The sequence below is a fragment of the Nematolebias whitei genome, chromosome 3 (assembly GCF_014905685.2).
Source record: "Nematolebias whitei isolate Nwh7 chromosome 3, NemWhi1, whole genome shotgun sequence".
In the NCBI taxonomy this organism is placed as follows: Eukaryota; Metazoa; Chordata; class Actinopteri; order Cyprinodontiformes; family Rivulidae; genus Nematolebias; species Nematolebias whitei.
The window spans coordinates 27,126,303-27,143,630 of NC_056500.1; the positions used below are offsets into that span (position 1 = coordinate 27,126,303).

At 40.3% G+C, this 17,328-nt stretch overlaps 1 protein-coding gene across 1 annotated transcript; it reads left to right on the plus strand.

Moving 5' to 3' along the window:
- Nucleotides 1-453: 453 nt before the first annotated feature.
- On the plus strand, nt 454-15,278 carry LOC119407911 (vitamin D3 hydroxylase-associated protein). The gene is made up of 15 exons (XM_037674740.1): nt 454-892; nt 6,064-6,177; nt 6,508-6,648; nt 6,784-6,917; nt 7,026-7,232; nt 7,307-7,347; nt 7,424-7,548; nt 10,189-10,314; nt 10,394-10,491; nt 11,425-11,524; nt 12,862-12,905; nt 13,024-13,063; nt 13,218-13,326; nt 13,702-13,847; nt 14,904-15,278. The coding sequence occupies exons 1-15, from the start codon at nt 686-688 to the stop codon at nt 15,024-15,026; spliced, it is 1,755 nt and encodes a 584-aa protein (XP_037530668.1). The 5' UTR covers nt 454-685; the 3' UTR covers nt 15,027-15,278.
- The last annotated feature ends 2,050 nt before the right edge of the window (nt 15,279-17,328 follow it).

The window sequence follows — 17,328 nt, forward strand, 5'->3', positions numbered from 1 at the left end:
TATTTATTTATTTTTCAGCTAATAACAACTTTTATTTATTTGTTTTTCATATTTTTCAGTTATACACAGCTTTTAAATATTTATTTTTCAAGTATTAAGAACTTTTATTTTCAGCTTTTATTTTGAAAAGGAGCCGAGAGGAGGCTCACTTTACCTCAGTGCGTTACGACAACAACGAGAGAACGGTCGAAACTATCGTGACCTACAATAAACGTACTTCAATAAAATGCAAAAGTGAAAACATAACATACTTTATAAGTACAATAAACCATATTTCTTTGTCAAACATCGCAAAGAAACGTTACCTCATCAATGACTCGTGACTTTGAGGGTTACCCACAGCCAATCAGTGTTCGCCGCCGACAAACGCCTATTAAATATTGTTAGCCAATCAGTGTTCGCCGCCCATAAACGCCTATTCGCCAGAAACGCCCACTTTTGGTCTGCAGAGAACCCCTTCTCCATCGCTTCATACGGGAGCGGCTCCAATCTCTCACAGCGGCTGCTGCCTGCTCTGCGACTAAACTGAACATCCTCAGAGGTGAAGGAGCAGCGAGACGTGTCCAGGTGGATGAACACGCCCTTTTATCCACTTTAAAGTCAAGTCAGGATGAGCCGTGCAGTTATTCTGACAAAAGAGTGCGTTAGCTTCGTTAGCTAACTGCTAAGTGAAGGCACAGACACGATGGGAGGGTTCCTTCAAGATGTCAAGATGGACAAGCGGACAGCGGCTCTGCTGACGACAGCGGCCTGCGGCTTGGGGGTTCTGCTGGTGCTGGTTCGGTCGGTCAGCAGCCGTCGAGCAGCGAAGGTTAAGGTCCAAAGAGCCAGGAGCCGAAGGACGGAGAGCCTGCAGCGAGCGGAGCAGCAGGTGCTCCTCTTCAGGCAGACGGTGAGGGTTCGATCCCAGGAGGGGACACCATTTCTCTTTTGATTAAAACACACTTATAGTTTCTGGGACAACATGTCAACACTCAGTCAAGTCCGAGCTTTATACCCATTTCACTCAGTGCTGATACAAAGGTACAAAGTGCTTTGTCAATAGAGCGGTCAATAGAAACATCAAAGCAAATGTGTTCTTGTTTTTAGTATTTTACCTTGTTTTATATGACATCTTGCTTTGACCGTGTTTATAACTTTTTTTAATTTTAATTGCTTTCTTGTTGTTGAATTATTCTTGTCTGTACTTTACGTTGTCTGTCTAAAACAGATCTCTTGTAAATGAGTCCTCAGGGCCAGATTAACACTTCACTGTACCCTGGGCAATAATCTTCAAGGGCCCCATCTTCAGGACCCCAGAATCACCATAATCTGTCAAAATACAGAATAAATGACCATAATATACAGTAAATATGCTTAAAATTCTATCAAGTGTATTTTGATGTTTAAAAATCCATATGATCATAGAACTATAAATGTTTTGTCCTCTTGTTGACGCAAATCATAAAGACTGAGTTAAGTTGAACGCACTTTGAACACCATACGGCATCACATATACTTGTTTAGCAACGTGTTGGCCACTGTTGTCAGAAGCATTTGTAATGGGGGGGGGGGGGGGGTCTAGGGGTCCTTCCCCAGAAAATTTTGAAAAAAGTAGATGCCATTTCCTGCATTCTGGTGTATTTTAATAGTTGTTAAACATCTAGTTTTACCTACATAAGTAAACTTGATTCAATTACTATTTTAGAGTTAATGGTACAACAAGAAGTAGCCTGACCAACAGCTGATTCAATGAATTGAAAATATTATATATTCAAAGGTGACAATTTGATGCCCACATTAAATTGAAATGACTGTAACTTAGTTGACTTCAAATGCAACAAGATTATTAATGAATGTTTGAGACAAAGATTCCTTCAAGAAACCTCCCATTATAAATCATAAAAACAGAATGACTTCTGCTCATTCTAAATTTGTCAAATGGCCTAAATCTCCTAAAGTGAAGGAGAATCATTTAAAAATAATAAATAAGATATATCCTGTAGCCATGTTTCTTGAAATAAGATTTAAATTTGAGGTTGATTTGTGTGCCTTTTGTAAATCAAGATAAATCCATCGAGCATTTTTTAGTTTAATTTTTTCATGTCAATACGAAGTATTTGGTCAGACATCAGAAACTGGATTAATCTCAAACTTAACATTCCTTATTTTCATGCTGATGCCATTTTAAAAACGACAAGGTCCTGTGGAACCGGCGTGTCCAGCTGAGACTCACGCTGTGGGGTACGTCATGGATTCGTGGGGAGTGTGGCAATTTATGTACATCACAGTCCCGTCTCAGGAGGATGTTGAAGACGTTTACATATTTGGACTTATGTTAGCAGGGACTCTGCTTTTTGGCATCAGCGGGGCTCTGTTTTATCGACTTTTGACAAAGACATTGGGAGCAGTTTCGGCCATGGAAAAGCTTCTGAGTCAGTGTGAAGGTCTGGTCCTCGCTGTGGGAACTTTAAATCCTCTGGTCTACGAGCTTAACCGTAAGGTGGAGGCGATTGAGAATCGCAGACCACCTGCGGCTTCTGGGACTCGTCAGTGTGGTGGGTTCGACCTTGAAGGAGACTCATAGCATGGATCAGTGGAATGGAATCCCACAATTAGGCATTTTCGGAACCAGAACGCCCAGATGGACTCAAGGCTGAAGAAAAAAATCTGTCTGCCTGAAGAAAAACAAAAATCAAGCTTATCTGAATCAGACTCCTGACGGCCTCGGAGACGGGCTGACTATCAAATATCTCCTGGGACATGTGTACCCAAGGACAAAAGCTTCATCTACCCACCCCCATTAAATTTTTATGTTTATTTTTTTTCTCTTTCATTATTTTGTGAAATGTAGTTATGACACCCTTCACGAGTTTGTATTTGTATATTGTTGCATTGTTCTGTTTTGTGTTGTTAATAAAATTCTAGGAAAAAAAACCTGACGGGCTTGTCAGCAGGTAAGGGGCGTTTACCTTCGGGACAAAATGAGGTTGTCGATTGGTCAGTTGCTGACACGCCTACTGGATTGATTGACATGTTGCACCGTTTTTTGGTAAAAAAAAAAAAAACGAGAGTTGTAGCAGCGGCGCTGGGAGGAGATGGGGCGTCCCAAATGCAGCGGCAGCGCAGCCGTCTCTCTCTGCAGCGCAGGGCTCCAGGTGATGACCAGATGCTTTGCTTCTGCCCTCACTGCTCTGCGCCCCTTAGAGATTGTGGGCCCCTGGGCAGTTGCCCAGTTGCCCATATGGTTAATCCGGCCTTGAATGAGACTAACCTGTTTAAATAAAGGTTGAATGAACATTTGCCCTTTGACACATTGGAAATCTTGTGCAGAGCTCTCTCTGTCATAGTCAAAACCACTGAAACAACACTAAATAATTAAAATGAAAATAATAACAAAGTGTTTTGTAGCTGCACAGTACAGAGAGTAAACCATGTCACATGACAAGTGAAGTTAAGGTAGTGCAGGTTTATTGCACTGTATCAGTAGTTTTGTTTTGCCTTCAGTCTGACTGTCGCAGGGAAAAAAAAACATTAAAAAACCTTGCACTATCAAGTTCAAGTCAATTTTATTGTCATTCACATCCCATGTGATAGAGGAGGAATTATGTACTCAGGGTCCCGGTTACACCCAAAAATAGCAAAATATAATGTGCAAAAAGAAACGGTATATAAGGATCTAAGATATATGCTAAACGAACGCCAAATGGTATGCTAAAAGATCTGAGATATGGAGTTTGGCGTTTGTTTAGTGTATATCTTACATTCTTATTTACAGTTTCTTTTTATACTTTATATTTTGCAATTTTTGGGTGTAACCGGGACCCTGAGTACATAATTTTGTTCCACCTCATATACCACATGTGATGGAAACGACAATAAAGTTGACTTGAACTTGAATTTGATACATGCTAAATAAATACAGATAATGTAAAAAAAATTCAATTTAACAACATCAACCCTAACATGAGTCTGTGGTGAGCAGATGGGTATGAATAAATACAGCAGCATGAGATAATCAGCAGCATGAGATCAGCAGCATGGATAATCATCAGCATAGATAAGTCACATATCACCAATCAAAGTGGCATTACAGCAATTTTTTTTCTTAGTGATTATTCTGGTTAGATATTCATGAGTCTAACAGCCTCAAGATGGAAGCTGTTCCTCAGTCTAGTGGTTCTACACTAAATGCTCTGTAACCTCCTGCCTGAGGGGAGCAGGGGCAAAAAGTGTGTGTGCTGGGTGAGTGGGGTCCTTCATGATGCAGGTGGCCCTCTTCCTGCATCTAGAGGTGTAAATGTCTGTGATGGTGAGGAGACTGACTCCAACAGTCTTCTGTGCAGCCTTCACCACTCTCTGCAAAGCTTTTCTTTCTGCAGCTGTGCAGCCTCCATGCCGCACATTGATGCTGGAGCACAGGAGGCTCTCCACTGCACACCTGTAGAAGGAGGTGAGGACTGAGCTTCCCAGACCAGTTCGTCTCAGCTGCCTGAAGAAGTAGAGTCTCTGATGAACTTTCTTGATCAGGCTGGTGGTGGTGTTGCCCCAACTGAGGTTGTTGTTTAGGTGTACACCCAAGTATTTGTAATTGGAGACCACCTCCATTTCCTCCCATGTTCGGGGGGGCGTAGGGGTGTTTGCTCCATCTGAAATCCACAGTCATCTCCATCTTTTTCACACTGAAGGTTGTTCTTCCTGCACCAGCTCTCCAGGTGTTCCACTTCTTGCCTGCAGCTGGACTCATCATTATTTGTGATAAATCCCACCACCTCTGTATCATCTGCAAACTTTACAATATGACAGCCTGGTTGGGTAGGTGTGCAGTCATATGTGAGCAGAGTGAACAAGAGGGGGCTCAACACACAGCCCTGAGGGGAGCCAGTGCTGAGGGTTATGGTGGAAGAGGAGAAGTTGTGGATCCTCACAGACTGCAATCTATTGGTTAAGAAATCCAGGACCCAGTTGCAAATGGAGGGGCTTAGTCCTAGTGTGAATAGTTTGGCCTTCAGGGTTTGGGGGATCGTGGTGTTGAAGGTGGATGTGAAATCCACAAAGAGCATACAGACGTAGGAGTCCTTCTGCTCCAGGTGGGTGAGAGCAGTGTGGACCATAGAGGAGATGGCATCTTCTGTTGATCGAGTCTTGCAGTAAGCGTACTGATGAGGGTCCTCGTTGATGTTGATGGTTGTTTTGATGTGGGTCATGACCAGTTTTTCAAAGCATTTAGTGACTATCGGGGTGAGGGCTACTGGCTGGTAGTCATTCAGACCAGTCACTGCAGAGCGCTTGGGAAATGGGATGATGGTGGTGGTCTTCAGGAAGGTGAGAACAGTTGCCAGGGTGAGGGAGGTGTAATGGGTGAGGATGCTACCCATACTACTGTGTATGGGTTATATGAACACTTTTTGTGTCTGATAGGAGAGTGAGCTGGATGGAGTGAGTCCTTGATCATTTCTGCTGCTCTTTTTTTGACAGCGCTGTACGTCCATCAAGTCCATGGAAAGAAGATTAGTCCCTGGGATCCACTCCTCCTGATAAAATGTTGGCCACAGCAGAAGACACATAATTTACTACGAAGCTTAATTTAACCAGGGAAATCCTATTGAGATTACACATCTTTCTTTAAATGGAGGTTTGAAGGATGTGGGATTGTGGTGAACTCTGCACAGATGGACCCCATGCCCAACCCTGGGCTAGTACCCAGGGCCTTCCTACTATGGGGCAACAATACCAACCACTAAGGCACCTTTTCTTTTTTTGTCCTCTGTTTACATAATGTCCTGAACATGGTTGTTGATGGAACAGCATGTTACTGGCCTACAATCATTAAATGCTTTCATTCACTCAAAATCAGTAAATTTAACATTTTGAATAGCATCAAAGAAAATATGTGACAATTATTTCTTAGCAGCCCTTTAATTCACTGTGTAGCTGCCAGAATCTGTTCCTAATGACTGAAGCTAAAGACTTATTTACGTCCATTCTGTGAATGCTGGTTCATGTCTATAACTGGTAGATTAAAATGTTTTTGAAGTATTAATTTATTGCAGCACATTTATTTTTGTTTTTGTGGTCTTCCAGCATCCGTCGACTGACTCTGATCACATCTTGTCTCTGTCGCTGTCCGAGTTGACAAAGCAGCTGCAGGACGGTTCTCTGAGCGCCGACGATGTGTTTTACACATACATGGAAAAGGTATAGTCTGCAGAGAGGCACACAACTCTCTCATCACATACCAATGCTGCAAAGCAGCTGCTAAAACCAGTAATCACTTCAATGATTCAGTGTTTTTGATAGTATTATTAGTTTGATTTCTACTGCACATTAGTCACTGTAATTCCTGAGTTCAAATGCAGATTCTTGAAAAACCTTTGATAACTTTATCCCTTTTTATTTCTTTAGCATGAAATAATTTCATGTACATATTGTAGGTATTTTTTAAGAATTACATGATAAATTCTTCACAGCCGCTGCCTTTTTAGGCAAAATGTGTAAATGTGTGTCTGTTCTATATTTCCTCTTCAGACTCTGGCTGTGCACAAGAACCTGAACTGCTGCACAGAAATCCTCCTTGAGAGTTTTGATCAGCTGAAAACAGTGGGCTCCAACAAGAATGGCCTCCTCTACGGAGTTCCAGTTAGCATCAAAGAGAATATAGCAATTAAGGTATCTGTATCTGATAATTAAATGAACATGCAAGCTCTCCAGATGTGGATTGTTCAAGTTTTACCACTTTGATGTGCTGTTATCGTCTCTGTCCTCTTCTCTGCCTCATTTAACTGGTCCCTCTGTACAATCAAGGGTCAAGACTGTTCTTGTGGTGTGATCATTAATCTGGAGCAGCCCGCTCACAAAAACAGTGTGATTGTTGAAGTTCTGAAGAAACAAGGAGCTATTCCTTTTGTGAAGACCAACCTGCCTCAAGCCCTGTTAAAGTAATGTTGAACTGTGGCGTTTGTCGTCTCACAAGCTGACAACATGTCTGCATTCATCCTGCTTGCTCGTTCCTTATCTGTGTTTGTCTTTCCTTGCATCACCCACAGTTATGACTGCAGTAACCCCATCTATGGGCAGACTCTTAATCCCCATAATCCCCAGAAGACCTCTGGAGGTTCATCTGGTGGAGAGGGGGCTCTCATCGGAGGAGGGGGTTCCATCCTTGGCATAGGCACTGATATAGGGGGGAGTGTCCGTATTCCCGCCTCGTTCTGTGGGATTTGTGGCTTTAAGCCAACTTCAGGTCGGCTCAGGTGCGTCAGCTTCAATGTTGAGGATTATAATCGCACTCTCAGTCAAGTTAACCTTTCCTTTGTGTCATGGTCAGCTCACAGGGGCTTGTTCCAATTTATCGAGGACAGAAGTCTGGTAAGTGTTGACGGTGGCCCATGTACATTAAAAACCTCACATGTGATTCACTTTGCCGTGTTTCTTGTTCTATTAGTGTTGTCATCTTCTGGGCCCATGGCGAGGGATGTGGACAGCCTTGCTCTGTCCATGCAGGCTCTTCTCTGTGATCATATGTTTTCCTTGGACCCCACTGTGCCACCATTACCTTTTAATGTTCAGGTATGTCCCCTGGTGGAACATTAACGCCTTATCACACTGTTTTGCTTTTTATTTACAAGACCCCTCCGTTGGGTAAACGCATTGTAAGGAGCACAGATCAAATTAAACATTTTCTTCCTTTTGTAATCACTGTATAAATAGAGAAATTGCATTTTCTGTGAAAGTGCAGTGTGGATGCTTATTGCTGAAGAAGTTGCTGAGAAACCGCTGAAAATAGCTAAAACATGCTGACATGTAGCTGAAATGGACGAACAAGCCTAAGCAGAAGAAATGGAAAGAACGTACATTTGTTGAATTAGGTTTAAATAAGCAGGAATTGGCACAAAAAATAGCTCAAAAGTAGCTCAAAATAAAGAAAGAAGCTTAAACTACCAGAAGGAAGTGGAAGGAGCTGAAATGAGCTCCAAAAATGTGGAATTGACTGAAAAAGCTAAAATTAGCACAAAAAGCTAAATAGTACCTGAAATAGCAGAAAAGGCTGAAACTAGCAGAAAAAAGCTGAAAGGAGCCTAACAAGCTGAAATGATTAGAAATAAGTTAATTGGGCTGAAAGTAGCAGAAATTACCACAAATTTTTTTTATCTGAAAACAGCTGAAATGGTATAAAGGCAGTTGAACAGGTAGAAAGAAGCTTAAATTAGCATAAGAAAGCAGAAAGAACATGTTAGCCTAATTGGGCTGAAAGAAGCAGAAATGAGCACAAAAAGTGAAAATGATCTGAAAAAAGCTGCAATTATCAAAAAACAACTGAAAGTAGCTAAAAATCAGAAAAAAGCTTAAATTACCAGAAGGAAGTTGAGAGAGCACTTTTTTTTAGCTGAATTAGTCTGAAATAAGTTGAAACGAGTACAACAAATGTAGAATTAGCTAAAAAGGCTAAAATAAGCATAAAAACAGCTAAATAGTAGCTGAAATAGCAGAAAATTTGTGGAATGACCTTTCATTCATCCATCCATTATTTTACCCACTTCTTCCATTTTGGGTCACCGGTGCCCATGTCCAGCAATCACTGTGCGGGGGGCGGGGGGCACCCTGAACAGGTCTTCAGTCCATCACAGGGACACATAGAGACAAACGAGACAAACAACCATTCACTCTCTCACTCACACCTAGAGACAATTTAGAGTTACCAATCATCATAACATGCATGTTTTTGGTCTGTGGGAGGAAACCGGAGTACCCGGAGAAAACCCATGCATGCACAGAGAGAACATGCAAACTCCACCCAGAAAGGCAACTGGACCGGGATTTGAACCAGGGACCTGCTAGCTGAGAGGCAGCAGCTCTACCAGTTGTGCCACCGTGCTGCCCGTCGAAAAATGTACGGGAGAAAAATGGATTCATTTAGTGTGAATGCTTCATAAGCACTCACACAAGATTTCTGTTTCCTTGATCAAAACCATCTGCTTGAACACGGCAGTAATCTTTTTGCAGTTCACATATATTGTGTGCACATTGATCTAAGTATAAAATCGTCATCTCGTGATTTAAAAATGCAACTTTTCAGAATATTTTCCTCGTAATAAAAATATTTTTAGCTTACTTCTGTCTGCACAAACACCAAACTTAACTTGGTAAAACTTGAGGCTCATTCCAGTTGAAAAGATTTCGATTTGGACTTACAAATAAAATTTAGAGCCTGTTTTCTGTAACTTCCAGATGTTTTTAGGGCATCTGTGCGTCCTAAAATGATAACGACCTTTTTGTACATTTTTGTGTGCACGTTATGCACAAATCAAAGAAAAGCTCCTCTGCAGGCTTCAAGTCTTTATAGCGTTTATGTTATACACTATTTGTAGTGTCGGCCTTTTCATCTAATGCTCAGCAACCTACATAGTTTTAAACGAGCTTCTTATTTTAAAGTAAAGCTTTAAAATTGGTCTAAATTTCTCCCAACAACAAAGTCAGATGTTTTGGATTAGGAATGTTTTCTCTGTAATCATTGTAAAATCTAACGTCAGCTTCGCATCAGTTTGTGCCAGAAACATGTTTTATGTGTGAGTTTAGATTTTTAGGCTTTGTAAATAATGTCCAAGTTTGCTTGAATAAGAACCAGGGGTTCCCAACCCTGGTCCTTGAGGAACACCAGCGTGTTTTAGTTGTTTCTCTGCTCCGACACACATAATTTTAATTAATGGGTGATCAACAGGCTTCTGCAGGAAGTAATTCAATCACTGAATCAGGTGTTGGAGCAGAGAAACAACTAAAACATGCAGCATGGTGTTCCTCAAGGACCAGGGTTGGAAACCACTGGTTTGAACCATACAAACAAAGTGCCAAAGGAGGTTGTTTTTTGTTTTTTTTAACAAAGCATGAGTTTCATCTGTTTACAGGAATAGGCAGAAATCATCTTTATCGATTATGAGTTTTTAATTAAAACAAATAATTTCTTGTCATGATAAAGAAGAGTTAAAACAGTACAAGGATGTTTCAGATCTATTTTAATTTGTTACATATTTTATCTCTTACCAATCGTAGAAAGCTCTAAGTTTGGATAAAGAGTTTAATTTGGACTGGATTGATTGAGTCTGGAGATTAAATAAAAGCCCTTAATATTTAATACTTATCCAAAAATCAAATGTTTATACAACATCTTACTCAATGTTTTCGTTTAATATATTTTTCTCCTTTTTTGTGTAGATATACCAAAGCTCCAAACCTCTAAGAATTGGTTATCTGGAATGCGATGGCTACTCGCAGCCCTCTCCGAGCATGGCCCGCGCCGTCAGAGAGGTCAAAGCTCTGTTAGAGCGAGCGGGGCACACCGTAAGGCCACGGCCCACACACGATGTTCACAAATTTATCAATCACATCTGTGTAAAATATGTGACGTCTGTCCTTCCAGCTGGTGCCTTACCAACCTCCGAGGTTGGAGCAAGTTATGTGTGAGCTCGTAGTGCAGGCTGTATTCGCAGACGGCTGCACGAACATGATGCAAAAACTGTGAGTTGTTCTTGATATATCTGAAATGAAAGCTGTGGCTATAATGTCGCACAAAATGTCAAAGTAGTTTGCTCTCCCTCTGAGGTGCTCAAATACTGTAACTCTCATGTGGTGGACCGTAAATCAGTCCATGTCAAAGCAAGAAGATACAGAAGAGGATTAGGACTATGGTGATAAATGTTGTTCTCAGAATTCTTAAGAGAATTCAACAACGTTCAGTCAGGTCCTCTGGACGGTTTCTTTTTTTGTGGAGACGTTTCGTCCTTCATCCAAAAGACTTCTTCAGTCCGAGGAGCCACAAACAAACTCAGTACCACAAGCAGCACACTCGCATAGTGGACCTACCAGTTTGCTGGTGATGAGATGGTTTCTGGGGCCCACCCTCTCCCTCGTCGACTCCTCCGAGGCAGACATAGCCAAAGTGGCCACAGGGTGGGCCCCATAGCCCATCTCATCACCAGCAAACTGGTTGATCCACTATGCGAGTGTGCTGCTTGTGGGACTGAGTTTTTTTTGTAGCTCCTCGGACTGATGAAGTCCTTTGGATGAAGGACAAAACGTCTCAACAAAAAAGAAACTGTCCAGAGGACCTGACTGAACTTTGTTAGATTTTTTTTAACTTGGATTATTGAGCATGAACTTTGATCTTAGAGCATTAGTTTTTGTTCTTTTTTTTACTGTGACCCTAATCCTCTTCCGCAGTCAGGTTGTTCATTCACTCGTGCGTTATCATTACTGGACAAAGGTTTTTTTCCAGCTTTATGACTTTACTCCATGCAATCTGGCAGCTGCATTTGTTTGGTAGACAGTTAATGGTAAATCTTGAAACTTGAAGTCAGTCCTGCATGGAGCAGCTCGTAAACATTAAACTGCGACGTGATTGCGCTCTGACACTAGCGCAGTGTTGGTGAAGTTTTCTTGTTTGTGTTTCAGAAAGGGGGGGCCTGTGGACCCTTGCCTCAAGTTTCAGGTTGGGATGTACGGTCTGCCAAAGTGGTTAAAGAGAACCCTGGGGTTCATCCTCAAGCCCTTTGTGAGTTTGAGTTGTGAATAAATACAGATTAGAGATCATCTAATTCATTTTCTCCTAAATTTAAAATGACCTCAGCAATAATTTGTTAGATTGATTAACTTTGTGATTTTCTAAGTATAGCTCAGTCAATCAATAGTTCAGATAGTTTGAAATGGAAAACTTGTGAATAGTTAATATCTTACTTGTTGTAGATAGCTCTTTGCACAGCCTCTGACAGTAGTCCCTCGCTACTTTGCAGTTTGACTTTTGCGGACTCGCTCTTTGGTGGTTTTCCAAATAAGATTGTACTCGACCAAAAAAATAAGATTGTACATGACAAACGATTTTCAACTTTAATATTACTTGTGTGATTGGGACAGTACGGGATACAGTAAAAAGTAAAAAAAAAAAAAAAAAAAAAACTTCGGACAGGCACCGCCATTTTGTAGTTTTCTTTCCATAAGCCTGTACTGTAATGCCAGTCAAAAGGACTACATTACCCAGAAGCCAACAGTGCTTCCGGCCACTGCTTTCTGCTGAAATGGAGGGAAAGTTTTGATTCGATCTGACAAAGTTCGGTCCTTATTCCTAGTGACTTTGGCGTTCAGTGGATGCAGAGAGCCATATGGAACCAGTCAGGAATTGGACCAGAACCATACTTCCAGCCTCATCGGTCAATCTGAGCACTGCTTGCCGGCCCATGAGGTCTCTCGAGCGGGGATGCGTTGCTTGGAGATCCGGTGTTTTCTCTGGAGGACTTGTTTTACCCGGATCCCTCTGGATTATTTGGACTTGATCTGGACCATTGCGTGGTTTTGTGCTGGCTCTCCGAAGGTCCGGCTTGCTTGAAAAGCGTCTTGGTGCTCAATGGCTGCAGAGAGCTGATCAGAGCTGGACCAGAACTGGACCAGGGCTGGGTAGTACCCATATAACACTTTGCACTAGCTAATTGTGCAATACATACAGCATATGTATGTTGTTAAAATGACGTCAGTTTAAGAGTTTAGAACATTGTAAGAGTGTGGGAAGGGTTCCTAAAGCCTTGAAAATATATGTAAATACTAAAATAAATATAGCGTTCCTACTTCGCTGTTGTTTACTTATTGCGGGGGGGGGGGGGGGGTTGGAACGTAACCCCCGCGACAAACGAGGGACTACTGTAGTTTAATTCTGACCAGACTGACAAGCTGAAGGTTCTGCCAGGCCGTGAACTCATCAGCCTGGTTAATAAACTGAGACTGTTCAAAGGGCTATCTTCAACAGGTAAGACATTAATTTATCCACCTTTCTACAAAACCCCTGCTTCAAAATATCCAAATTGTTCCTTTAAGTATTTGATGTTGATTTTTGTTTTGCAGTCTCCCCGTTTACCTGCCGTCTTCAATTCTCTGTGTGGCCTGAGGTGAGACAGAACTCTTTGCGGCTGAATATTTATAGTTTGACTGTTTTGTTTCTCGTTAAAGTACATCTGCTGACAAAACGCCGCTGATACCTTTCATGATTTATTTATTTTATTTTAGTTCTGCTCAAGATCTGTGGAAGCAGCATGCTGCTGTGGAGGTACTGTGTCCTGCTGAGACTTGCAGTTTTCTGAATGCATGAAGAAGAAAGGTTGTATATATATATTTTGTTTTCTATTGTATATAGTTTTGTTTTTAATGAAATGAATAAATAAAAAAAAATTAAAAAAGAAAGGTAATTCTCTTGTCTTTAGGACTACATTATTGAGACTGTAACACTCTGGAGGGAAAGCAACATGGATGTTCTGCTGTGCCCTGTGATTGGACCCGCCTTCAACTTCTCATACTGTAGCAGAATTTCAAGTACGGCTTGCTGAGCAGCCATGTGAACTACAATTTATACACCATTTTATAATCTTATCTACCTTTAAAGAGCCTACTTATGTTTAATAAATAGCAAAGTTGAGTCAAAACATTGTAAAATAATTCATTAAAATTGTAAAAATACTGTTAAAACAAAACCAGTAGTTCTTCTTGTGTTGCTCTTTGGGCTCACTGATATTAAAACTTTCTAAGATTATGAAAAGATTTAGTGAGTTAACTCGCCACAAATATAGAATTTAGTTTTATGCTCCTTTCACATAAATAATAAAATTTGCCTGATGCATTAAAGTTTTTTTAACAACAGCATTACAGACAAATACGAATATATTTAATATATATTTTTTCTCCTTTTAGCTGTTCTCAGTTACACGATGCTTTACAATCTACTAAATTTTCCTTGCGGCGTGGTTCCTGTTTCCACGGTGACAGCAGATGATGAGGAGGAACTTAAACACTACAGGGGAATTTATCAGGACACCTCGGACAAGTTCTTCAAACAGGTCGTACAGATGTTTTAAATATACCTGTCTTGTCTGTCTCCATCTATCTATCTATCTATCTGTCTGTCTGTCTGTCTGTCTGTCTGTCTGTCTGTCTGTCTGTCTGTCTATCCATCCATCTATCCATCCATCTATCCATCCATCCATCCATCCATCTATTCCTCCATCTATTCCTCCATCTATCCATCCATCTATCCATCCATCCATCCATCCATCTATCCATCCATCCATCCATCCATCTATTCCTCCATCTATCCATCCATCCATCTATTCCTCCATCTATCCATCCATCCATCCATCCATCTATTCCTCCATCTATCCATCTATCCATCCATCCATCCATCCATCCATCTATCCGAGAGCAGGGAGGGACAGACTTTAAACGTTTTATCTTGTGTGAAACAAACAGTTTTAGACACTTCATGGTAGATCAAGCAATTTGAGATTTATTTATTTTTAATAAACCTCTGCTGTTATCTATATGTATTAACTCATTCATTAGATGGGTATTTGCTTGATACTAAATAACTTAGAGATTCTGTGCAACATTAAACTAGACTGACTGAAATGACAATTTCAGATTATTCTATTCCAACTAAGACGAGAGAGTTCTGTAGGTTGATGAATTTGTTTGTAGCTCTTTCATCCTCTCTGACATGGTCTCCTGTTATTGTGCGATAAACCAAATTACCCAAATCTGGCAACTTTATCATAAAACAGCAGTTCCTTATTTCGTCAGGAGGTGGAGACAAAGACTGTAGAGTGACTGAGGTGTGTGTTTGTGGTGTTTTTTTTTTTTTTTTTTTACCTGTGAGGATCAGTTGCTCCTTCTGGGGCCCAAAGCCTGGGCCCCAGAAGGAGCAGTGCCGTTGTTGGGTTGGGGTTAGGTTTAGGACTATAGTGTGAATTGAGGATGGGTTATGTTTAGGGTTATGTACTGATAATGGTTAGGTTTAGGGTAAAGGTCAGGGTTAGACTATAGAAATTAATGAAAAATGAATGGAAGTCAATGTGAAGTCCCTGTAAAGATAGAAAGACAAATGTGTGTGTGTCCAGGCTGTGACCGGAGCCGAGGGTCTGCCCGTGGCCGTGCAGTGTGTGGCTCTGCCGTGGCAGGATGAGATGTGTCTGCGCTTCATGAAGGAGGTGGAAGAACTCGTCAAACAGAACAGGAAGTAGAACGTGTTCGGCCACAGCAGCTGAAGTTAGCTGAAGTACCACAGCTAAAATGTCAATGCAGCCTGTTTGTAAAGAGAGTGCTCTTTTGTAATACTGTGAGTCGAACTAATTAATTGCTAGAGGCGTTAACTACTTTACACAATCAGGAATGTAGTTGCAGTTATTAAAGCTTTTACATGAAGGTAGTATTTACTTATTTGTAATGTTTTGACATAAACTACAGAAACTTTAACATATTAATAATAAAAATGTGGGGAAAAAAAGTGTTGATTTTCTTTGGCTTTTCAAATGTATAAGGTTCGAAACAATGTTAATTGCTAAAATAAACTAAAAAGCTTGTTTATATTTATATATATATATACATTTTAGATTATTTTTGTTCTGAATTTTCAGAAATCAATTATGGCTCACAGTTAAACATCACTTTCAAATACAGAATGTGTTTTAAAGTTAGGATAAATGAAAAATATTTTTTAAAAACAATAATTTTCTTATTATCAAAAGTTAAATCCTTTCTGTAAAATGGTGACGCAAATAAAAAAAAAGGTAAATTTCTTACAGAGAAACAGCTGGCATCGTTTTTCCGTTCTTGGATATATATGTATCTATATTTTCTTTTGGATCAAAATGTGACATCTGGAATAATATAGATCAGAGTCTCATTCCTCTCAACATCTGTATGATCACCTCTGGTGCGTTGTGGTAGTTGCCTTTAACAAACTAGTTTCATGTTTTGAGGCACCCAGCTGCTGTGAGGACACAAACCTCGTCCCTGCACAACAGACGAGCGCAGATCGTGTTTATCCGTCATTCAGAATCATTTTTTCTCCTGATGCCGCTGCAGAAAACAAAAAAGAGATCAAGGCGACTAATGACACATGGCGCCTCCATCTACAAGGCCAGCGCACCATGTCACCATATTGTGATTACCCTGTGCTGTTGTAAATATGTGTTTCTCTTGGGTTTACATAAATTTACATACATTTGAAAACTCCTCGAATGGGAAACCATTAGAGACGACGTCAGCGCTTTCCTTTGCTGTTTTTCACTTTCCATCTCTAAATGGAGATGGCCGTGCAGCGGACGACGGAGGGGGCGTTCGGTGAAGAGAGCTGGAATAGAGCGGTCGGTCTCAGCTTTATCTGCAGCACACGGGGAGGCAGTGTGGCTCTCGCTGTGCCTCAGTCAGAGAGCGTTAAGCCTTGAGAGACCCAGGTCTGCACAGAGAACTTGACATTGTTCATAAATCCCTCAGGATCTGACTGAATTAACGACACTCGTTTCAGAGTCCCTTTTTATACAGCAGCACTTTTGGTGATGCTTTTATTTGCAAATTGACATTATTATTATTTACTAAGTGCAATGATGTAAAATGTTTAATTATGATCAGAAAGCTCAAATATACTTCAAATATTTTTTTCAGATTGTGAATTATTGCAGAGAAACTTCTTTTAAAGTTTTATATTCTTTATACAACAGCTTTGAAAAAGTAATTGTATGTATGCGTCTGCTTTGTGATGAGAAATTTTAGCTCCTGCAAAGACACAGTGGTTTTTCTAAGTTTGATTCATTTCACTGCAAAATAAATAATTTCCATCAAATCTAATGTTGATGTAAATTTTATTTATATATATATAGATATAGATATATACTATTATTACTATTATATATAAAAACCCTCAGATTTGACCTTCATTGCCTTTATTTTAATACCCTTTATCCTTGACAAACAGAATCTTGACTTGATAAATTTTTTTTGTTTGTTTTTTGTATTTCTGTGTGCAGAAAACTACAACCTTGTTTTCCAGCAATGTGGAACAAATGACAGATGTAAAAAACAAAAAGGGAACAGCTCAACAGTTTGCAAATAATTTTGTAAATTATTTAAAAATTGGGATCACTGAGGATTATTGGAGAAAACTACCTTTTTATTTTCTTTTAGCAACTATATGTAACATTTAAGCAACAAGCATGCACGTTTAAAGCAGCGTTTTCACGTTTCTCTTCATTTCTGATTTTATTTGATCAATAGTTTAAAGTCCTCTTGTTGTTTCATGAAATTTAAATCATTTGAGGTTGTGTGACTGCTCAGACTGTGCCTCAGTTTCCTTTTACAACTTGAAGTGTTCTGCAAACATGTTCTCACCTGTGATCTGCTCAGAATGGTTTAAAGAGCCGACGTCCAGAGAAGCTGGTGACGTTTCTGTGCTGTGCTAATACACAACTCTTACAATGAATAAGAGATAAGAGGTTTGTTTTTCTACAATGGTGTCAAAAAGTGCTGCTTACTTACAAAGTTTTT

Bases quoted from the DNA above. Each gene is read 5' to 3' on its own strand.
- LOC119407911 (XM_037674740.1), top strand. From the start codon at position 686: ATGGGAGGGTTCCTTCAAGATGTCAAGATGGACAAGCGGACAGCGGCT. The intron at 6,918-7,025 runs GTAATGTTGAAC...CATCACCCACAG, and splicing joins CTGCCTCAAGCCCTGTTAAA to TTATGACTGCAGTAACCCCA. The intron at 7,549-10,188 runs GTATGTCCCCTG...TTTTTTGTGTAG, and splicing joins CATTACCTTTTAATGTTCAG to ATATACCAAAGCTCCAAACC.